This window comes from Melospiza georgiana, chromosome 14, assembly GCF_028018845.1.
Source record: "Melospiza georgiana isolate bMelGeo1 chromosome 14, bMelGeo1.pri, whole genome shotgun sequence".
Taxonomy (NCBI): domain Eukaryota; kingdom Metazoa; phylum Chordata; class Aves; order Passeriformes; family Passerellidae; genus Melospiza; species Melospiza georgiana.
The window spans coordinates 15,458,331-15,483,662 of record NC_080443.1 but is presented as its reverse complement, the minus strand read 5'-3'; the positions used below and the strand labels follow the sequence as shown (position 1 = coordinate 15,483,662).

The 25,332-nt window shown below is 36.5% G+C and overlaps 1 protein-coding gene across 1 annotated transcript in view; it reads right to left on the bottom strand.

Annotated features, from left to right (window-relative positions):
* Positions 1-25,332, bottom strand: part of WWOX (WW domain containing oxidoreductase) — a 473,269-nt gene that overhangs the window by 378,968 nt on the left and 68,969 nt on the right. The window contains exon 6 of the mRNA XM_058034427.1: positions 2,886-2,974. Coding sequence (XP_057890410.1) covers positions 2,886-2,974 — 89 coding nt within the window. The remainder of the gene's footprint in view (positions 1-2,885; positions 2,975-25,332) is intronic.

Genomic DNA, 25,332 nt, shown 5'->3' with positions numbered 1-25,332 from the left:
TTAAGGCAAGAGATTCACAGTTTCAGCAATTTCCCTTCTGCTCTCTGCAGTACAAACACCTCCAGTTTCCCCAGCTGCAAAGGTTTCAACTCAATAAAACTTAGGGATCCTGTTTTGAAGTTTTTCCATTTTAGTTTTCTCATCCAGAAGGAGATCTGTTCTTCAAGACTATTTTCCAATTGCTGTCAACCAGGGAATAACAGGGTCCCAGGCTGTGATGGGACTATGAGCACACCCTTTTATCTGCTGACAAAAAATAGCACCTAGAGCCACAAAATGTGCCATAAAAGCAGAATTTCAAAAGGCATGCCTATCTATTATCTATTTTAGAAATTTTCAATTATTAGGTCATGTGTCACCAATGCCAGCAGGTTGTGGAAAATACCAGTGTCCCAGACACCAACAGTGCACTGGAGAAACTAAACAGAGAATATCACTTCTTGCACAGAGAAGTTTAAGATGTTCACCACTGAATACTTAAGGACTCTTTACATTAAATGCTGTGAGAAATAAAATAAAGGTCTTAATTAAAATGTGTGTGCTCATACAAAATTTCTCCTTGACATTTTAGAAGTATTGTAGTTTTTCCCAGGAGCCAAGATCTAGACAGCTCAGAACTCAAATGATAGCTCCATTTGGGAAACAAAATTTAAAAATAAAAAACACCAACTTTATTTGCTTTTCCTATCTGCTTTATTGTTGAGATATCTGTAAGAGAAAGAAAACCTTTTTCTCTTAAGGTATATCCTACACTCATTAACAGGAGTGACAGGTCCCTCATGGGAAGGGTAGACTCCAGCACAATGTGCTTCTCCTACAGGATATTTCAGAAATTTTGGCTGCCAACTGACAAGACTGGCCAAGCATAAAGAACAAGGCTCAATCTGTCACTAGAGCCTGTAAGATTCCTTCCAGTTGCTCATAAAGCCCCAGGTGCAGAGGAATCCCCAACATGACAAATCCTCTGGACGCTGCAGCAAAACCGATGAAAGAGGAGACAGACAAAGGTCATCGGTGTTCACCAGGGCTGGAAAACTCATCAGCCACCACTGCAGCAGGAAGATGTCTCTGCCACATAACTGCTTTTCCAAACTTACCCAGATATAGTTAAATCACAAACAAATCCAGAAAGACCTGGTAGGTCTCCCAGTCCACCCTCCTGCTGATGGTTGTAAGGTGACTCTTCTGTATCTGCATCAGATAAGAGATGTACTGCTACAGGCAGGGTGTGGGGTCTGGTTTCCATCCAGCCCCAGACTTTAAACAAAACATAACTGGAAATTCATTTTGGTCAAAACCTAAATCTCACAATAGATACAGAACATAGACTTCCACATAATGCTTGGATGAGTCCTGCCAGACACAGGCACATCTGAGCATATTTCAGACAGAAAAGCCTGAAGGAAAGGCAGAATCTTTGAATGATGTCTATTATTAAATTATTTTCCAAATAAAATGAGAGTGAAACATTAGTAATGGCTGTCCATCACAATGTAGCTTAACAGACCTACACTGGTAGAATGGGGTATGCCAACAAAAACAAAACAGGTTTTACTGATTCTAGATCTTCTCCTTTCCCAAGTTCTCTGGCAAAAATTGATTTAAGCTGTTCACTTCCAAGGATTTATAAACATGCATACCCAATGGACTAGCTAGGACAACCATGGTATGAGCTACAACACACAAATCAGGTTAAGAGCTGCACTTGGAAGAAGGGTGGCTTTGACTTTACACTGCACCACACATTTAAAGAAATGTAGCATATTAAAAGCATGAAGATCCTAAATTAAAACACTTACTGCTCTCACACCACAAAACCAAGTTAGTACTAAAGCAGCAATACTGCAAGGATTTGTCTTTCAAGAAATTTTAATGTATGAAGATGACATGATAAGAAAATATTGATAGTAAGGATTGTGGGAGTAAAGAAATTCTGTTAGAAGTCAATTTTGACAATTCTTTGAATCTAAAAGACCTATAAGTACTAAAATGTCATCTGTCTATTCATGTGAGATTTAGCTTTGGCAGTGTTTCAAAAGTGAAAAAACCACTCTTTGTTACATATTTTCTCTAAGACAATGTATTTTCAAAGCTAAGAGGTCATGTTCTCTGGAGAAGAGCAGTAAGATGCATATCAGTTACAGAAATACTTGCAGAAAATAGCTAAGTTTGAATACTCACAACAATCAATGGGTCAAACTGTGGATAAAAGCACAAAGTGTGGAATTTATTGTCAAGACTGGGAAGTTAAAAGCTTTCAAATAATTTCTTCAATTCAGACATTCATTGCTCTGTTCAAGCTAAATTAAAGGAACCACTTGGAATCTAACCTGGTTATCTCCATATAAATTTGTCTATTTTTAAGTGATGTCATTATCACAACCTTTCCCCTTTTTTTTTCTTTTTTTGTTACGTGCTATTCCACATACAGGACGGGAAAATTGAGCTGTCTGGCTCATAGGGCTGTGTTTTGTTAAGGCTTTAAAAAGGAAAAGGAGAGAGAGAAGGTTAGAAAACAACATAAGACAAGCAGTGCACTAATTGTTCACCCTTGACCTCTTCCAAACCACTGCCAAACTGTCACCACTTGCCTGAGCTGTCTTTATGCAATTCAGCTTTGGTCTTTTTCGACAGCCACAGGGTAAAAAAGCCCTTCAAAAGTGGGGCTACACATCAAATAGTAGAAGATCTGTAATTTTTTTTTTTTTTTTGGTGTATGAAAACAAATGATCTTTAATTTACATTGAAAAAAACTCCTGTGAAAAGATTATTCACTCACTACACTTGGTGATCCATCCAACTATGGTGATCCTGCCAACTGTGCTCAGCTGATAAAGACATTAAAATAACAAGAAATTATTACATCTAATTTTCTGAGTACTTACAGATTCTTGGATTTGAATGCTTCAGCAAAGCGCTGCACACTCTGAAGAGAAGCAAGGTCTAAGGTCATTGCCTCTACCTTGGCTTTATGCTGGAACAAGAGAAAATATAAAAAAGGATAAATAACAGCAAGTTCAGTTCACAGTATCACGTTACAGTAAATGTGTTATGAAACTTGTCTGATTCCCTTGTTTAACATTATAACCCCAGAGTGAATACAAATCATCAAAAGGGATGGACAAGCACAACATTGAGTGCCAAAAGTAGCATTTGTGATTTGGTGATTCTGCTGAAAACACACACTATGTAATTCACAGCTTTATATAATGCAATGAATGGACTCAAGGCAGTGCTAAGGTTAATAGCTATCTTTTTGCTTTGATTTTGACAGTGAAACTTCTGTAACTCATGAAATAAAAAGTAGAGTAAGTGCTATTCTCAATGCATGCTATTTTTTGGAACCATACAAATAGGGGGAAAAAAACCAATAAATACTCTATAAAAAACAGCTAACTTGAGATTGGCACATATTAATTTTTAAAAATCCATTTTTCATAGTAGGTGATATAAAGGACAGTATAAAATGACTACAGAAAATAACAGATCAGTCTACACAGTGCTTTATACAGTAAGAGTTTACCGGGACATATTATAAATGCACTTCCCTGGCACAGGTTGCCCAGAGAAGCTGTGGACTCCCCATCCCTGGAAGTGTCCAAGGCCAGGCTGGATGGGGCTTGGAGCAGCCTGGGATAGTGGAAGGTGTCCCTGCCCATGGCAGGGGATTGGAACAAGATGGGCTTTAAGTTCCAACCCAAACCGTTCTGTGACTCTGTGTCTTCAAAAGAAATTCTGTATATACCTAAAGTAAACTTTTCGCCTAGGAGAGGACACACTATCCCAAAATATAATTTTCAGCTTTAAGATCCCTGTTTCCAGATATTTTGAGACTCCAAATCTCAGAACAAAATGAACCAAAAGATGTGTGGCTATTTTCATCACAACACTAAAGACATCTCAGAACCAAGCAGCTGGTGGGTGCACCAGGATCTGCTGGGACTACAAGGTTACACCACGAGCATTGCTGGAGTGATGAAAGGACAGAAGGAAGCCAGGAAGAGTCTCCCATTGTCTCCCAAGCTCAAGTGATCCATCTGACTTCCCCATTTCATTGCATCTGGCACTTTTCTCCACACATCTGTTTTCAATTTTGCTAGTACTCGTTCTGCCTGCTACAACTACCTTAAACAGAATATCATCACTCCAATTCCTCTTGTCCCATTCCAGCCAGACTTATCAGGACAGCAAAACAAACACAACTAAAATTTCAACAGGTTCAGTCTCCATAGGAAGTATCAACTGCTGGAGTTGGAAAATGCTAAACCAAACTTTGCTACAAAGAGTTTTTTACCCCTACAAGATGCACACCATTCTGGAACTCATTTTGCCCCACTGGGTAAATATTTTCTTCTGTTTGATGGTCAGAGATTTGAGAAAGATGATGCTGCCTTGCATTATGCAATAGAACTCCAGAACAATTTCTCCTCTCTGCAGTTCAAAGCTGTTTACTCACTACAGAAGTCATGGGCATAGCTGGGTTTACTTTGCCTCTGCTTTGCTCAATTGAAATATTCTCCTCTCTCTCCCAAGGGTAAAAGGACAAGAATGATACAAATACAGGGACATAGGGAGGAAAAAACATAATAATCAAGTAGTTCAACAGGCTAGGCCACAAGCTGCCAGCCACTGTCCTCTTGGGGACAAGGATTCAAGTCCACACGACATCACTCAGGTAATGCTTTTCCTCTTGGTGTCACACATGAGGGTTCTGCTACAAAAAGGATTCCAGCAACAAAAAAGGTACTTTTCTGTACTTCATGTCCAAAAGAAAAAAATAAAATATGAAGCCTTCAAAATACTTTCTGGAATAGAAGGTAAGAAGACTCAGATTGGCCTGATTTGGGGATTAATATATTGAAAACTTAAAAATCAGAAATTTAAAAATTATAATATTTTTTCAATTTTCTCCCTGCTTTTGCTGTTTAAAACCTTGATGGTTGCAGCCTGTATTTCCTTCACATACTGAGCACAGACAAACACATTTACCCTGTTTTCCTCACGGGAAAAACTGGAGCATGGGGCACCCAAAGTACTCAGAACCTGAGTGAGAAGCTGACACCTCAGCTTCTGAAGGCACCCAAGAAGCCAGGTGTGAGTGTTTTCTCCAAGCACAACTGGGGAAGAAATCACTTTAATGTACCATGGGTTTCAGCAAGTTCCCCAACTTTTTTGTTTCAGATTCTCCTCTCAACTGAGAATCCAGCACCTCTCACCCCACAGAGGTTTTCTGTAGATCACCAATTCCTGCTACAGTTTGAGACTGTGAAATGCTAAACCTTTAGAATCAATTCAATTTCATTTAAATCTTCCCACTGTTACTTATATCACAATGCCTCTTTTTAAAAAAATCTATGAATAAAGCAAGATATGTTCTTAATAGTGTAAGAATATCTCCATAAATGACAAGTAGAAGGTTTTATGTTTGTTTTCTTACAGTAGCTCAGAATTACCTCTGTTGTAATGTTTTCCCTCTTTCCCTAGAAGCCTAGGTGTCACATATTGTGATATGTATACAAGAGCATAGGGGGTTTTCATAAAAAATAAAACTAAAAATCATTTTTGCTAAAAGGCATCTTAACTGTAATTGTTCTCTGCAGTCAGAACTGATTGGTAATGGTATGCTGCAAATCCTGATCTAATGTGTCATAATTGTATTATGCTGATGTCTCTCACTACTTCACTTCACATGTTTTCAGCACTGAATTATGCCTCATTTTATGTTGTGAAACCTTAAATGAGACTTGCCACCTTCCCAAATACAGCAGACAGTCTTTAAACTGCCATCATCAAATTAATACACTAAGCCAGGAAACTCCAGAATTTTGAAAATTAAATTGACAAAAGGTATTAATGTTTCCTCCACTACTTTATTTTCAATTGCATCATTTAAGGAGAAAGTAGATACTGAAATGAGTGTAGAATAATTTAAAGAGCTCTTTTCTAAACTACAGGCTCATAACTACGTGGTGCCATTGAAAAGCTGTGAAAATGAACTGCTGTCCTTGCTGCAGGTACCCAGGACAAATGTCCCACCTGCATCCAAAACCCCTTCAGGACCAGAGCCAGAACAGCCCTGTCTGCTGAGCCCTGAGAAATCCAGATCAGCCAGAACCAACTGAGAGGTTTGAGTTTGGGATGGGGGTATCTGTATTTCACAAAGCCCAGTGAGCAGTTCAAATCCAACAATTTGAATCCAGGCATCAACGTGGTGCCTTTGAAGAAACAGCCAAAGGCAAATCAATCTCCAGTTCCAAACAAGTCCTCTTCTAAACCCAACACAATTACACTTTGAAAAGTCCAAAGGAAAAAAAAATTATCTTGTATTTCATGTTTCACATTCAGTTCTAAAAGCCTTTCATCAATATTTCCAGGTAAGTTTCATTACTCTGTACAGCCCCAGAAAACAGCTTATTCAGTTTTGCATCTAAGCTGCTTCCTATTGGCGCAAAAATATTAAAAATGCTTAAGTGCAATTGGCTATACTTTGCACTCATGCTAGAAAAATGCTTATTGAGCCAGAAAGTAACACAAAAGTGAAAACCCCCAGAAAGCCAGCTATTTCACTATATGCAATGCATTCACTTTACAGCCTAAAAATTGTTTAAAAATGAACACTGCATGGTAGAGTAGCTTGGCAGTAAACATGATTGTGCATTTGTGTCTTGGTATTGAAGAAGGAGCCTTTTTTCATAGTGAATTTTTCATTCAAATGTAAGTGATGATTTACGTTAAATATAGGTAAAGCATAGCTACATTTTCCTGAAGGATTGCAAGGAAGTGAAGAGCAGTACAATAAGTTGAAGCATAAAAGCTTTCTCTGTCATAATATTTATTATAATGGCATATAAAATAGCTGAAATAAATAATAGATGACTAAAAGTAAATTCATATGATAAAGAATCTTTCAGCAGACACCATTACTTCTGACTGCTCCAGTTTCATACAGAGTTGAAGAGTCTTAATAAATATGCTGTAGCCTCTGTATCTTATGTAAGTACAAGTCATTTTGTGAGGGCCTACTTAAAATGTACCAGAGTGGACACTACATAATTTACTGTATAATTTTACTCTCAGAAAATAGTGTGTGTACATCTTCAATGTTTAAAAGTCCTTAACTCAAAACTGAATACCTGGCACAGCAACAGGAATATCTGACTTTGAGGAACTGAAAGTACAATCAATGGGTAAAAAGTGGTTTAATTTAATACAGAAAAATCTTCATGACAATGTCTTGGAATGCAGATAGTTCTGACAGGCTGTCTAAGAAAATCTTGGGGGAAAAAAGAATTTTACATCAAAGCTGATGAAAATCTCTGTGGAATTATCTGAAAATAGGTAAACAAATAACCAAATCTCAGCATATGACAAGCAATGCCCACATAAACCCATATTTCCATGTTGAGGATGGAGCAGGGGATGTTTTAGAAGCACATCTGACAATTTGACACATAGCTTATGACAGCCAATAGCCAGTGCCATGCACTATTTATGGGGGTACCTAATGGGGAAAAAGGCTTTCACTCAGGATTAGGACTGCAAATATTATTGTCCCTAATGTAGTCAACATTTGGTGCTTCATGCAAAACTGTATTTATGCAATGGCAGCTTCAGCTGGCTGTGTGCTCTGAATGCTCTGCAGCTCCTGGGAGCTGATGGGGATGGATGCATCCATTGCTGCTTTCAGAGCAATCCAGCACCTCTGGAAGGTGCTCTAGTAATGTGTTCTTCTCCTGCCTCTGGGATTCATCAATAAAGTTCTTTAGAAGACCTTGTGGTGGAACATTTTTACACTCATTTTTCAATTTTTCCCCCTTTCTCCTCACCCCAATATCAGCAGTATTTGTGCAATACTTTCAAATTTCCACTAACTTTGTGCAAGACAACACAAATCAATTTCCCAAATATTAACCACTTTACTAACACATTTATGAGATGTACAAGGAAACAGCTGGGGTGAACTTGATTCTTCATGAAGATCAGAGATGAAAAGGATTCTCATTCTTTCATTTGAAAAAAATATTTAGCAATACTTGGTTTCACTATTTTCTGATGTGTTTGTTTTACCTGTATTTTGGTTGTAATTTAGTGGTGTACCTTTTTCCATTATTCTTCTTGCTCAATTCTGTCATAGTCTGATGCTGTGTGTGACCTCTCCCAAAAATTCATTTGTAAAGCCTGGTTCTTCCTGCTTAAGTAACTTATCTTCTGATCCTCACAAAAATGGAATTCCTGCAGGGGTTGTCTTCATCCAAGTGAAGAGAACAGCACACAGATCAAGATTTAATGGGTCAGTGTGAGCCTGCAAACTGCTCAGATCACTGATCAGCCTTGGACCAAAATTTTATCACGAAGAATAAATTATTAGTACCATTGTTTTCTTTGTCTCTATCCCTTCTCCAGAATTCTGGAGAAATTTGGATGTTTGGCAGAGAATAGTGTTTATCTTTCTGGCATCATCTACAACTTAGAGGCCTCTTCAGAAAAGCCTGAAGCCCTCAAGCTGTTGTAGGATTGTCCTGCAAATTAATGTCTAAAAGTTGCAATTGCCTGAAATTCTGAGCCAAAAAGTCTGAAATTCTGAAGGTGAGAGATGCGGACAAAGGATAAAGATGGCCTGACACAAAGGAGTTCAGCTTCTGAGGATGGCATACACCAACCTGGCATTTGGTCTCACATTTAAACTAATCACTGTTCACAACAAAATTTTTCTTTCATCCAAATACTTAATTTATCTATAATTTAAAATCCAAATACAAAAATGGGACCTAAGTCTCCAGGTATACTTTGTATATTTGACTTATCATGCAATCACCATTTTAAATTTCCCAATAGTTTTAGAACTTTATCTCTTTCTATTAGCAAATGTCTACACATACACTCATTCGTTTCTTTGTGGTTGCTTCATTTTTCAGATTTTAATATCCTTTTTTAATAAATCTTCTGTAATAAATACCACTTACCACTACAATACGCAATAATGTTATTTCATAATTTTTACATTAGTTAACTCTTAGATCAGTATCTCTGTAAATTTGGCCTTTCATATCTTCTGGAGATAATTATAAACGAAAAAAGGGAAAACATCTGCATTTCTTTATGAAATTAATATCTTCAGTGAAGTAAACTATGCTCCAGCAATCTTAAATCATGCTTAGAAAGAGCAAAAAGAAGTCATTCTCCTACAGATATTTTTTAAATTATTTATTCCATAACCAAAGAGAACAAAAAAAATACAAAAACTGCTGGACTATAATTTCAGAAGACTTCATTTAGTAGGCTCCAAATGCCCTGATTTTTTCTGGATGCACACGGTTCCATTGCACACAGGACACATTTGCTTCAATAACAAGAAATTACATGTATTTAAACAAAAATCTACTGTAGATTTTGGCAATAGGAATTTGTTTAGCTCTTAATGCACATGAAATGTAGGTAATTACTTGGGAGCCTACTTTGAGCTGGATTTTCTTTTTTCTTTCCCTGGATATAGATCACTTCTTCCTGTCTCCAAACACCCATTCCTGTAAAGCTCATTTGAATTTATCTTGGGGAATCTCAAATAATCTTGGCAATATATAACAACATGTGTATAGTTTACCATTTTAATAAACATATCTCCTTGTTTAGAGAATGATCAAGGGAGCCTGGGAACATGTAACAGAATCTCAGCTGGGGAGAGCCTCCTATTCAGATGCTTTCAATTCCTTTCATTCTGCACCATCCCAAGTGATAGCAGAATGCATTTTCAAAGAGAGCAACAAGGCAAACAGCATCAGGGTAATTTAGAAGCTACAGGCTTTTTTCCTTTTAAAAACTCCCTCTATTTGAAGTTTTTAAGATTAAATAAACCCAGTTCAGGGGTTGCTGAGAAGGAAGCAATGTAGGAGGCAATAGGGTGATGGATTTTTTGGAAATGGCAGAAGCTGGGGAAAAAGGAGAATTTCTAAATGGACTAAACCAGTACCATCCCTGTTTCAATACATTATTACCATTGTTAATTACCCATAAAATTAAAGAGGTGTTATCTTACATGTACAGCTCCACACACAGTGCTGTACAGAACTTCCAGCAGGATTTCACAGAGGGAAGGGAAGGCAGCATCCCCACTCCAGACAACAAACAAGAGGAGAAAAGCATGATGGTCAAAAGGGCAACAATGTTTAAGTAAATACAAAATGAACCCTTTTTCCCTGTTCTCTCATGATCCATAACCATAAGCTACGTTGTTGCCTGAAAGTGCAGACATGCACTGTGCAGTGCATTAATCCTTCAAACACTAACAGATGCTGGCAGGGATTTAGGCTGGAATGTATTTACAAAGTGACAAATTATGTTCTGTATTATACAGAGAGAGAAAGAGCACCCACAAATAGGCTGATAAATGTCAGCTGCAGTCACGACAAACGGTTTATTTTTATTATACTGTAACCACAAATGTTTTTTGCAGGGAGGCCCAAAGATTTATTTGTTGCAGGAAAAAACAAGATTATATATGACACAAAGTAATAACTGTGAGATCACTGATGTACTGGGCAGCTTGCCCTCCTGGAAGCTGTGTTCAGATTGAAAAATGTTGCTTAAAAATTGTATGTTAAATGACACAAAATAAGTAGTTCATAAATCTGTATTGAAACAACAATAACTAATAATTAAAGACAACTCCTACAACATGGCTCCTACAAGCTAGAAAGGAAAGCACGCTCTTTCCTTTGGTGGAAATGAAAATGAAGAAAGAATATTGGAATAAATGTGATGGAATAGTTTGAGATTAAAGCCCCGGTGCTGTGGTGGTGAGATGGAGCTCTGGCTGCAGCAGCACAATTCATTGGCAGCATGGTGACGACTGCAGGTCCACAAATGCATTGCAGCTCCTTGGGAGGGTGGCAAAGATTGCCAAGGGATTTAAGGTACGGTCCTTTCCCCCCCAGTGTTAATATTAAGGGAAAAAAAATATCAATGTGGTTAAAAGTCATCACTTCTGTACTCATTAATAATGTCAGGATGCTTCAACGTAAGTAGAAATAAATATATGAGACAAAGATCTGAAAGAACTGAATAATTAGCTATTTAAGCCATTTTAATTGGCAGTTCATGGTTACAATTTCCTAGATTTAAACAATGTAACATTGATAACTTACAGAACAGTATGCTCAAAGAAATAAACACATACACAAACTCTTTTGTTTCCCCAGCTGTTCATATTTCCAAGCTAAGAGATGCATTGAAAATGGTCACATTGATATGTATGTAATTTTAGAAAGTGAAATAAAAGGGCTGAATCACATTAGTAAAGATTTCTTGTACAAGGGTTGGCAGGATCAGCTTCTTAATATACACTCAATATACACAATATAGACTTGAACAAAAATATGAAGTCTTTCTGCACGCACAGGAAAATATCAGCACCAGTATGTGAAAATCTGCCCTTCTGCCACCTGATCTGTGGTCACTAAAGGAGGAAGCTTTTCCCTACTTTCCTTCTAAAGAAATATAATGTGACAAATAAAACATGAACAAAATAAACAGAAAGGCTGAAATTAAATTTGTGTGCGAACATGGCCCATCTCAGGAATCACTGACATAAAACCAAACTCATCATTAAATAGGTAAGGTAATTCCAAGGTTGTCTGAAAAGCTGAGATCAAAGTCCAGACCGTGTATTTTACAATATTTTACAGATGCACAGTGGGGCAGCCCCAGACAGGAGGGGTCAGAAGGCCACATCCCATTGTTCTGATAATTAAGAAAGTTTAAAATGGCTTTAGTATAAATGTTTAAAAAGTTCACAATTAAGTGCCTTATTTTTGAGCACCATCCACATGAAAAGCTTGGAAATTTTCAATTACTAAATATACATTAGTTTGGATCTCAAGATAACAAAAGTAATCCAGAAAATAATTGTCTCATGCAAAATAATTGTCTCTCGTCATTCAACTTACTAAAACACTTGTTTCCTAAATACAATTTGTGTATGAACAATATGGTCAGAAGGATGAAGAATATGCCTTAAAAATTATGTTTGCACAGGTATTTGTACATAAAAAAACAAGGAAGTGGAGCCAGGACAAAAAATAAAGCAGCAGAAAAAGCATAAAGACCACCTACTTCCAACTTTAAATATTTGCCTGAAGAATTGGTGTGAGAGATTAATACAAATATTTGATAGATAAGAGGAAAACAAAAATTTCAAAAAAAAAAAAACCCACTGCCTTTCCCCTTTATAAAGGAAAGAGACTAAAAGAGACTAAAAGAGACTTTTTAGATGCCTTCTGCAATCCTGCAACCATCAGGGTTAATGCCAAGTTTTAATGCAGTCATTCAATTATTAAATTGCTTTTAATTTAACAGATATTGTTACACAGCTAAATAATCAGCACATATTCCACCTTGAAATTTTGGGGTTTAAGCAAGTAGCTTAGGCTTTTCCCAAATGTTAAGGTAAATACTGGCTGTATGTACCTACCTGAACACCTGAAAAAATAGCAGGTACTGTGTATCTTACCCATATGCAACATGCAAAAATGTAAAACATATTAAAAAAAAAATTCCAGAAAGAAAATTTCCAAGCAGATGTTTATAAACAGAAGGTAACGGATAAAAACCCAAACACAATGCTGCATTATGTTACATGATTCACTGATGAACCCATTGGAACTACAGCAAAAAGCCCTTCTGGAAAACTTCCAGAAATTAAAAGGTGCAAACAAGCTGCCTAATACCCTTGCGTAGACTGAATTCTTATGAAGAAAATAAAGTTTATTGTCTGGAAACAGAGAAAGCATGAGGAAAGCACTAAAGCAATGGAGGTGAACAATTAGACAGATGTTCACTTAAGGAAATAAAGAGAACAGAAGAAGCCATCACTGAGGAATTTTACGAGAATACTGACAACTCTGCACCTCATCAAGGGCACTGGTAAAGTTAAAGCCACTGAAGCCATTTCTCCTCAACTCCAGTATAACTGCTGACCTTGCAAAAGTCTGCATTTAGCAAATGTGGCTTAGGAAAATAGCATTAGACTTTTCATTCCACTATTTATTCCCGAAGTCCATTTATATACCCTACTGTATATTTCAAGAAAATTAACTTTATTTCCTTGTGTAATATTACATGTGCTCTGAATTTTTTTCCTAACTCTGCTCAGGTATCAGGAAAATCTATACTTACAAAGCCTTTGTTACTTAAGTAAAATTAAATACTGTCAATTACGTCTGAGATTCATAAAAGCATATATATGAATAGCTGGAATGGGTTTTGTTTAATATGATTATAGATATGTTTCTAAAATAGTCAGGGTTTGCATAAGATACAATCTGGCAATCTGGCAATCTGGACATGTTTTAGAACTTAAAACATTTGGCTTTTAACTACTGAAAGAAAAATGGAGAAAAAGCATCTTTTGTTGATAGACTGTCTCATAGAGCAAAAAAATATGGGCATACAGGCAAAAGGAGGAGCAATTAATAATAAGAGGCAAGATTTTTTGTCAAGGACAAAAATCTTACTCTTCTGTGCTCATACACACTGAGGTACAAATGTAATTTGTTCCACAAATGTATCTCCTGCTTAAAATATAGTTTAAAAATTTTTGGTTTTGATAATACTTCTCTTGCAGATTTTCAGGGAAAAAAAAACCCTCCAAATCTCAAGTGCATAACTGATTACTCCTTTTATCTGCTCATGTATTTTCAGAAATTACTGTCAAAGAAATCAGAAAATGTATCTCAGTATCACTAACAGAACTTCCACCACTTTCCTGAGTGCACCAGGCTGCTTCCCACGACATTCCCCAAATGTTCCTGAACTTTAAATTAAACACAACACCCATCACCTTCCTCTCACAGAACAGGGGACACGAATATCAGAATTGGGCTCAGCATTACCCAGTTGCCCAGGAGCTCCCCCAGCACTGCAAACTGCACACGCCAAGCTTGCTCAGGAACATTGGTACAATTTGGGTTTTGAGGATAGGGAGGTACCAGTTAAAAGCTATGTCCTTATCTAAATATTTCTTGTACGTCAAGCAAACAGAAATCCTGTGAGGAAGATCTTTATAAAACACTCCTGGTCTTTGCCACCCTGAGTTTCACTGATGAGAAGGGACAGATCACCCATTGCAAAGGGTTTTGCAGTGTTTGAAATGCAACCAGGGCTTGGCCCAGCTCTGCAGGGGACAGCCTGCACATTTCCCACACACTCAGGTTTGAAAGTTCTCCCTAACCTGGGAGAAATCCCCAGGAAAATTTCATGATTCACATTTTAAATAATATAAAAGATGTGGAATGTGATTGATTTCACACTAGAGAGAATTGAAATTACAGTTATGGGATAGGTTTTCTCATGTACTGTAAGGTCAAGTAATAGTAAATAATTAATGAATTATGAAACAAGTTTTCCATAAGGCAACACATAAATTCTATTCAATAGGATCTAAATGTGTAGTTACACCAAAAAGCCACATAATATATCACAAAATGAAGAAAATGCATGATGCTGAGGAATAAAGGGGGGCTGCCATTATATTGGAACAACTGTTACCCTTGTGGATATAAATAAGAGCTATCCATACATACACATCATTTTCATAACTTTTAATCTCAAAATCTGCAGGGAAAAGAAAAGAAAGCATTTTCAACTTCTTCTGTCATTGTTCTTTGTAGTAAATCTCTTTCCTCACCTCTCCAGCAGTCAAAGGGGTTCTCAAGCATTGGGGAGGAGAATGATGGGGTGGATCAGAGTCTGGATGAAACCACAGGGCTCCTTCTCTGATCTCACTGCTGATTTGATTCTTGGCTGAAATCAATGTGTTGCTGATCCATACTCCCTCTTCACCAGCATAAATTTCACATTCTGTGATGCTCAGGCTGTCTGCTAGAATTTAGGTGAGTGCACAATGTAATATTGAAGCTACATTGGTTAGATCTCTGTGAGCCACTCACACACAGTCAGTGAATGGGAGGCAAGAAATCAAAACAGAAACACCAAAATGTTTCTTGCCTTGACATCATAAAATTAGTTGAGTTTGAACATTGCTGGATTAGTAGATTGGAATTTTTTTTTCTCCGACTGTATAAAATTCTGTTCTGACTCTAATAATAATGTTCTGACCTGCAAGACTATGGGATACTGGATTATCTTTCCTGCAATAATAAAAAGGTTTTTCTTAAAGATGACAATACTCTGGATTTCAGGTTCAGCTACACACAAAAAAGGACCAAGGGGAGGAGGAAACATCAACATTTGAGGAATGTGTTTCTTATTTATGGTGGCTGCTTAAAGTCACTTGAAAATTTCACAGGAGCTAATAAATAAAAAAAATTAAAAAACAAAGAGGCAGAGTTTCTGCCAAATTTGTGTATCAAATGCAGATAATTTATCACATCTGCTTCATAAAGAATCCTGAATAAAAGCCCTGAAATAATTCAAAGTCAGGTTTCAGGTCCCCAACAGTGACTGCCTCACCCTAAAATGTCTTTGGTTTTGGTCTCAGTAACTGCAGGGAGGACCAAGTGCATAAAAGTTTTACTCACAGAGTAAAAACAGAGAGGAAGTTTTGAGATCATGTACAAGCACCCTCATCTGCAGAGCTTTAAATGTTCACCAGTAACCTGCAGTAGTGTAAATGTGAGGAGCTGGAACCCAGTCCTACCAAAATACATCAAGGTCCATTGAGATGTAATTTGATCCGTGAACACCCCATGGCAACATGCTGTGCTCTCCTGCCAGACTGGAAGATAAATTACTGAAGTACAAATGCAAATGAAGGCTGCTTTTTTGTCTTTTTTTTTTTTACTATCCTAATGGTAGGCTTCCAACTTTTAATAAATACACCAAAAAAATTATTTTTTTCAAGGAAATCTGTAACAGATCTTACCTTTTGCTCTGGAAAAAATGTTAACTTCCAAAAACTTACAGCAGTTTTCGGAGATCCTTAAAATAGCATCATAAATTATGCAATTATCAAAAAGTGACTTACAAAGACTCAGTCAAAATGCAAAGGCAAATCCTCTAGAAATTATAGAAAGCTAATTTTCAATGAGCAACATTCTAAAAATCTATAATAGATTTGATAAATCGCTTTATACCATTTAATACTAAAAGGAGTCAGAACTAAGCAGGGGAAACTCATGGTTCCTATTCTGTGCTCCCCAGACTATGTTAAAAAATTTACAGAACCCTACAGCTCTTGCAACATTTTCAGTTCTATTTTTCACAGCCATGATGTACCTTACAGAACGTGTTCAGAACTGACCATGACACAATGGCTGTGAACTTCAGAATTAGATTATTTTTCTCATGTACTTCTATCTGGAAAACCCACGACCACTGTCAATTTCTACTTTTAACCACATGCCTGACAAAGTTACCTGAAAATAGCCCTTTTCTCCCCTCCCATGCCACCATTCAGCCAAATTTTTTAGTCTTTTTACTTAATTCTGTCTTCTCCAATCCAAACAGCAAATTTGACCAGTTAAAGAACACTGAATTGAACAAGGTTCCACAAAGCATTTCGAGGCATGACTCACTAATTCTCTCAGGCCCATGAAAAAGCATGTGCCAAGAAAATAAGCAGAGGTCTATATTCATGAAACTTTGATTAAGTAGGCAATTTTAGGAGGACAGAGGCAAGTTTAAAAAAAAATGAAAAGGCTGCAAAAATACTGAATTTTGTTTAAAAAATCAACAGCATGCATACAATCAACTAAATAGATTGTTATTTCCTAAATTAAAGTATCCAGAAATGAAAAATGCAATTAGTGCAGTAGATGAGGCAATGAGAAACCATTTATATACTTTTTAACTCTTGTAAGTTTTAGATTACACTCTTCCTTCCTTTCTGTTGAATTTTAATTCCTCACCAACCTTTAAAGGCCTGTGCTCCTTTGCCACCACCTCTGCTGTGTCCTGGTAACACTGAACAGCTAAAATCAGGTAGTGGAAAGGTTTTCCATTCAAATGACCCATCTGAAGCCAGGCCATTTTTAAGCATTAAATCAGAATGGATTCCTGAATTTTAAAGCACTAAAACTGGTCTTTCTCAAGGTTACAGGCAGATTAGAAGCAGAATCTAACCAGAACAAAAGAATCATCCAAATCTCACAATAGATGTAAAAACCTTCATGGCATCAGCTCTCATGAATGTGCCTCTTAATAAGGTACAGAAAAAGAGAAAGTGTAGAACTGACCTTTAAGAAATATTCTTGTTATGCTTTTTAGCCACTGTGATGATAAGGAAAAAGTGTTTTTTCTGAATGAGTATACTGTACCTTTAATGGTTCATTTGTAGTTCAGTGTAAAATCCGAACTATTTGTTGTTCATTGTTGCTATATTCTGTTCCAAGGTTCATAATTTGAAAATTGACTTTGGGGACTTTTTGCTTGGTCTATTAAAATGATTCATGTTGCATTCAACATAAATTGTGCATACACAGAGGAGGTTTAGCACACGTATTCACAGTATAATAACTAAAGTGAATTTTGTGCAAGCTGCAGTTTGTGGCAAGGATGCAGTATCATTTATCTTAATTTTTTTTCAGCATTACATTAGGCTCGGGCATTTACATTTTCAGGTATGGCTAAACACTTTAAAACTTTCTTTTTACAGCATGAGTAAAGAGAGAATCAAATCTACATGTTTATATGATGTAACAAAGTAATGCCTTTTTACTGTCTAAAGTACACATGGATTTACTTTCCATTTACCCTCCTGCACAAAGGCAAATGCAAAGTGCATGAAATATTCACCACCTATGAATCACACAGTGTTCCTATTAAAAAGATGATCATGTTCTGTTTTACCTTTCAAACCATGATATGGTAACAGCCACAGTGTCTAAATGGTTTTGTCACTCAAAACTACCAAAGTAATATACAGTAAGGAATGAGAGTGTTTACAGTGTTTTATATGACTTCAGGACAAGCCAGTGTCAACTAAATAAATAATTAAGAGCACAGATATTATTTCAGGCACTAGGTTCAGAAATATGTATTTTGCAAAAATCTGAGTAAGTGGATTTGCCAGAACAGTGCGAATTCCACCAAAGAGGTGGAGGGGGAAAGGAGAAACCAAGACTGTCATCTCCCACTTGATCTTTGAGTCTCAGAAAAACTTCATCTGTTGTTTGTACTTATTTAACAAGTAGTTTAGTATTTCTAACACGGAAATCTTCTAGGAGATGTTTCAACTTTCAGCTCCACTGAGTGTGATTTTTCTCTATGGTTATTTTCTGGCTTTCATTTCTGTAGCACGAATTTCTGCTCACACAGATTTTTAGTACAAAAGTGTCAAAGCTTGAGGCTAAAAAACACTCAGAAATTAATATCTATGGACAAACTGTGTGGGCAGAGAGTGTGGAGAAATAAGTTTTCTGCACAAAAGACATGCATCACATAAGAAGAGAATGACCTGCATATTCAGGAACCGATCAGTCCCTAGAAGTTGTGTTAGTAAAAAAAAAAAAAAAAAAAAAAAACCACTTAAAAGCAAAAAACTTTATTTATGTAGAGCCCAATAATCCAGAATGGATTTTGCACAAAAAACAGATAAGGAGCCACAATGCACTAAATATTGCATTATGAAGGAGCCAAGCTCCTGTGGGAAGTTTAGCCAACACATTTTGCCTTCAGGTACAAAGAAAATAAACTTTTCCTTCTTGTTTTGTTTTTGATGGTTAAGGCAGTCCAGAATTATTTAATAACATGGAATACTGACTCCTCTGAAGTTTAATACAATCTGAGAAGCACTTAAAAACTGCAGTGCACTGACACTGAAACAATTCCGACCACAACGGTGGGCCAAAGTGAAAACCCATTTTATCTGTTCAGTTGAACAGATTTTCATTTCTGAAAAGAAAAAGATTTTTGCTATTGCATAAAAAGGGGTAACATAAATGCTCACTTCAAAAGTATTTTCATAGTTTAATTAAGGTTGTTCTGATCAGACTTCAGCCATCCAAATATTTAATTTACTAAGGGGAGATCAGTCCCTAAGGCTGATTCCATGGAATGAAGCAGAAGAGCAACTCCCACACACCACATTACAATAGGGGCCAAAGTTTCAGCAGCTGCCAGCTCCTTCTTCCTCTTTCTAAGCAAACAAAGCCCCAAAATCACAGAAACTCAAACTTTCTCAATAGTTACTATTTTAGCTACAGGCAGTACGATTGATATTGTGCAAGACTGGGTGAAGAACAATTGAAAAACACAAGAGTTTTTATGATTGCACAAAAAGCACAGAGAAATATATACCTGCCTTTAAGAATGGCACAGAAAACAGGTGTCAGAACATGTCTTTCCCTCATTTATTTATATAACAATACTCAAATTGTAGGACTTGCCTCTTATTTTCACAACTTCTGCTTTCATTAGGAGCATCAGTTTCCCATCACATTATAAAATTACATAAACACTTATCAATATCTAGGAAAGATATAAAGATCTCTACTGATTATATTTATTAAAATTCCAGAAATTCAAGTTAAAAGTGCACTGCAGAAAATGAAAAAAAAAATCCATGTAGAAGTGCTTAATTTTAAAATGCATTCAGAATCATAGAGATGCAGGAACTGTATGTGTTAAATCATATGGACTAAAAAAAAAAAATCTATATTTTAATCTTTTTGGGCAGAAACAAATTATCTTATTTACTACATGAATGGTTTCCTCAATTTGACGCCAATCTTTGGAGGCAACTTCAACCTGTCTGAATTAAACAGTCTGCAGAAGAAAAGACTAGATTATTTATATTACAGAATACTGGTAAGAAATAAAATTGAAGGATTACTTTACCACACATTGAAAATAAGAACATGCACATCACTCCAGCTTACAAAAATCTAATTTTACTTTTTCTGTTCTGAGAGAACTTTGATAAGTAGGAGACATGTTTATCTATACACATAAATATGTGTGTGCATGTATAAATTCCCCCCAAATGGACAAGCACCTAAAAAGAGAGGAAATTCACAGAATTTTTTTTATAAATGCAACGAGAATAATCTTTGATATTTAACCTTTTAGATGGTCCTAAAGTCCCAACCCAAACCCTTTTATGATTCTGTCATCAACAGTACAGTAAAAATATTTTATAATCTATTTAATCCAAAGGATCTCTTTTTATTGATGAAACATCTGAAATGTAATAATAATAATAATAATAATAATAATAATAATAATAATAATAATAATAATAATAATAATTTTTTATTAATTCTGAACATCTGTTAAATTACTGTTGCAATGACTTCATGAGAAAGTAAGAAACTGCAATATTAATGCTACCCTTACCAAAGCCAAAAATAAAAGCTGCATGAGTATCTTGAGCTTAAACTGAGGTAACCCAGACATATTAAAGTCTTGGATATCATGCAACTGTTAATGTCACATGTGCTAGCAAGAGAATGTCATATTAAATTAACTTCTCCTGCTCCTCTACTGAGATGTTAGTTTGCATACAATGACTGAATTCATGTTAAAATTGAAACCACAGTCATACATTCAACTATCAGAGAGCAAAACTGATCAGTGCACAAATATTTAAACCTGAGGAAACTGTTGAGAAAATGCTATTGGTATTTTTTTTTTTGCAGGAAAACAACTTTGAATATTTTAAAAGAATTGAATTACCACCGAGGATAAACCAAACATTGATGTAACTGTACTCATAGCACAGGCCTAACACACTGCACGGGGCCACAGCCACTCAGGTCTATTATCACCATTAGAAAACAGCTCATTACTCTTTAAAATAAAACTTTCTACGCAAGTGGTAAGAATGAGAAGGGGCAGGAGGGAACACCTGAAGGATGCTGAAGTCTACTCGTGTGCTTTTATGAAAGTATTGTGGCACTGATCAAGAAGATTTTGTGGGCAAAGCAAATTCACTGCAGCTTTATGTTCTTGTGTCCTTCTTTCCCTCCCTCTCCTTTGACTTAATCCTCATCCCCCTGAAGGAAGCTGTGTTGCATCCCAGTACCAGCCTGAGCACTTTGCCTCACAACAACACACATGGCAGAACCAAGGATGGATTCTTCTCAAAAAACTTCCTTTCCAGAACTACCACTGAGTGCTCATACTAAAGAACAAATCTGAACCATTCAAAAACCTCCAGCTCCAATGGGATGAACATTCTTGGGTACACAAAAGATTGTCATAAGCGGTCACTTCAACAAGAGTCCCATGGAAAACACCAGGTGCCAAAAGCCCCTTACAGCAATCTGCAAGAAGGAGAAATGAATTAATCAAGCTGCCAAACAAAGAAGGCTGGGTTTGACCTCCTTCTGATCTCATTACTTCTCTATTACCCTTTTGAAAAACATCCTCTTACAAAGATCACTAATTGAAGATTATGTGGAGGGGAATCGCACCTCTCCATCACCGTGGAAACTTTGACTCATTTGTCATTCTAATAATTCACTTATTTTCTTTTCTGAACAGACAGAGACATTAATAGACTACCATCAGTTAAAAAGGCAATTTTTCCATTTAATTGCACTCATTAAATACTGGAGTAGAACAATTGGAAAAGCAATACTCTCAATATTTAATCATACAATAGCAAAAATGAAACATTACTTCAAAACAAACGTAGCAACATGTAGGATGGCATAAAATTCACATTGTAATTTCTACAGCACCAAACTAATTTCTGGTAAAGATATTTGAGCCTTTTTTCCTGATTTTCTTTTGACAATTGGCTATATGAGTGGTCTAACAGCAGTGCACTGGAGAAAAACCAGTGGGCAAACTGCTCTGTAATTACCTCATCTCTCTTGTCACTGAACCACAACAACAGAAAGGATTTCATAAGCCAAAAGAGCAAGTCAATGTATTTGTGGGAAATATTGAACAAGACTGGATCTGCACACTATTTTACTGGAACAAATTGTATCACTTAGGAATGTAATTGAAGATAAAAAGGTTAATCACACTGGTGGAGTGACTGCAACAGGCACAGTCATCAGGTATTTATTTGCCTGGGATATCTTATTTTCTATCTCCTACAGAAATCCTACATCTGTCTTCAGTGTAAGTGCATTCCCATTATAGAAAGTTCACTGTAGTTTAATACTAACATAACGTAGTAGGAGCTATAATATACCTCTGAGTTGAGGAGATGTGCAGAAAATTTAGAAGTGCCTGTTTCAATTTCAGATGTCACAATACACAATGGCTGTCAAGAAATGTTTCAACTTTTACTGCAATTCTAAATACACAAAACCCAGCCAAGCAGTCAGGCAAACTTCACTGGGACTATTCATGTCAATAGGTACCACTTTATCTGCTATTTTCTATCTGGCTTTGTGTAGGACCAAATTATTTCTATATTTAATTTAGAATTTGATGAGCACAGCAGGCAGGGTTGGTGACCAATATCCAAGTGAGCTTTGCCATTCTGGATTACAACTTTTAAAACTGAGCTGGTTAAGGGGTTTAGAAGAGAAACAGGGAGAAAATTACTTGGTTTGAGCTACACAGGTGCAGCGTAGCCACTTCTCCCCGCTCTTGTACACACCAAGTGGTATCACCACTTTACAAAGATTCCAGCTCACATCAGTCAGATTATCTGGTAGATACCGGATAAATTAAGTATATGCTTTAAGCTGAAGTCTGCTCTGCTTGTTCAGTGGAAGAAGTGAGGGATAATCAGTAAAAGGAAAGAACAGAAGTTTTTCACAAAAAACAGTTATGTTGGCTACCTTTGCTAGGAAAAGATGTGACAAGTGTAGTATCTCCTTAATCAATTATTTATTCAACACTTGCATGTGAGCAACCTTATTGATTCCAGTGAGACTAAGTGCCAGACCCATATGAAAGAAAATGACAGCAGGACAGGAAGTCAAGAAGCATCATGCAAGGCCAGGTCAGAAAGGCTGAGACATATAAGATAGTGGCATATTCAATTTAGGAAAAATTGCAATTTAGTTTTATTCCTCTAACTACAAATCATATAATAAAATTTTCAATTACAAATCTCTATGCGTAACATTTTACAGTCAAAGAATAGTCCCTGGATGACTATATCACACAAATTAAATACACAGTGATACCAATGATCTTTTTTCCACATAGCTTTTTTTATAATTATGTTATTATTTACCTTTTAAATTCTTACTTAGATTATATTTAGCCATTATTCTTGTTAAATAAAATTTCTTATGTCTTTAAAAATCATGCCTAACTATTGTGAAACCAGGAGTTGTGGTCCAGATGAGGAGTTGGTGGGCACTCAAACACTTGCCTTCTCCTTCAGAAGTCATTCTTGCAAAAATTCCAGGTGTGAGGATGCAATGAGGCTTTCAGAGGGGCACAGGGATAAGCAAGGAATGTCCCTCCTTGCACACGTATGTCATGGCTATTTTGTGGTTCAGAAAATGTGAACTGTCATACCCCATTATCTAAACAGGTTTCAAAGTAGTTTTCTGACCCACACCCCAATCCTCCATATATTTTTACATATATTAGAAACCAAACCGGCTCATCAAGCAGTATTTCAATACCTGCAATAGAGCAGCTGTCTGGCCAGGCCAAGTCCAATCACTACAAAGGACAGCCAATATTAAAACAACAAAATTATTCTCAGTAATGCAGTGCAGCATTATAGAACCTTCTTCAGATGTTTGCTAATGATACAGCAGCAACCTTGCATCTTGAATCAACGCATTTATCTGTACTGATGACTTGTTTGGTGTCGAGATATAAAAATTTCAAGGAAAAAAATACACTATTAGTGATAGATGTGTTTATCAATAACTCCATCCTCAGATGGTCCCTTCTTTGAAGCCACCAGACAGAAATAAAAATGCCCTGTATTGCCAGACCTATACATTCTCAGCACAAGAGAGTCAAGACATTGAAAGGAGAAACAACCATCAAGTGTTTTATCCTCAAAGCACTCAGTGACAAAGACATAAAGAACAAATGGACTGTTTTCTTTACCCACCCACTCCAACATGAGTCAGACTCTTTTTCCCCAATATATATGTGCAAAACTTCACTGGGAAAGCCAAACTATAAACAGGTTGAAAATGAAAATAAACAAATTTGCCTAAGATAAGTCTACTGCATTTTAAATTCTTTATATGGGTACAGTGCCCAGCTACAAAAGTACCCAAACTGTGAATTGCTGAAGACCAGAAGGGTTCAATAAGGGAGAAAATCATTCTGGACATGTTCTGTTAGTCCCCCTCTTTGCCATCTGCCACTGACGATTATTTGAGACAGGGCCCAGGACCCAATGGATTTGCAATTTCACTTAAATGTTGTACTTAGATTTTTAATATTAAAATCTCAAATCATAAAAAGCAGATTAAATGGCTTTATACCTGCCATTAGAAGACTTTCACTCTAATGGTTTAGTTTCAATCACCTTCAGTTTTGCATAGGCAGCCCAAAGAAATTGAGTCAATATACCTGTATGCACATAGCATGATTTATTGTCTTCTCACTGGAGACATCAAGTGTAACCTTGGGTTGATGCTTTATTGATTCAGTATCTATCATGTAAAGGATATAAAATTGGTTTCCTGCTTTTAAGACCAGCAGTCCACAAATATACAAACTTCCTTTCCAGCACCTGAACTGTGCACTGTGGCCACACTGTGAGCAATGAAAAGGATAAGGGTCCAGTAATTTTAAATTAGAAATCAGAATCCTGATCAGAGCATGCAGACATTTATAGTTTGGGCATTTTACCCATTCAAAGAAACTTGAGGGAAAAGTAGACTCAAGTCAAGCCTGTTCTTCATTACATTGTCACTGTGAATATTGTGAATGGCATACACCTAATGCATTTACAAAATATTTCTCATTTATCTCGTTACTTGCTTGTAGAAATCCAGGGAAAAGCAGCTGCACAAGAATGATCTGTGCACATCAGGCATTTCAAAAGTAGCGAAGTCATGGCAGAGATGAATGAAATACCTTCATCAAAAGCTAGAGGAGTAGCACATAGAGGAATAAAACCTGCCTCCAAGAAGCCATAAATCCACTCACAATTCCTGTCTTCTCATTCTTCTTTATGTTTATTTGGCTAGAAGGGAGAAAAAAATTAAAACCTAATTTCTCAGGACTGGTAGGAAACCTCGATACCAGCAGAAAAAAAATAGGGTAATTTATAGAGTTGAAAGAAAATGCAAACTAGGTCACTTATGGTATAAACTAAGTGAATGCTACCAGTGCAAAAAGTAGATTGTATAATTTTAGAAAATAAATAAAGCACAATTTGCTTTTTAAAGCACTGGTTTAAAAACAAGGAAAAAAAATTAAACAAGTCCTTGCACTGTTAAATGTTACAACTGATAAGATTTCGAACAAGCCATCTGTGGCCAT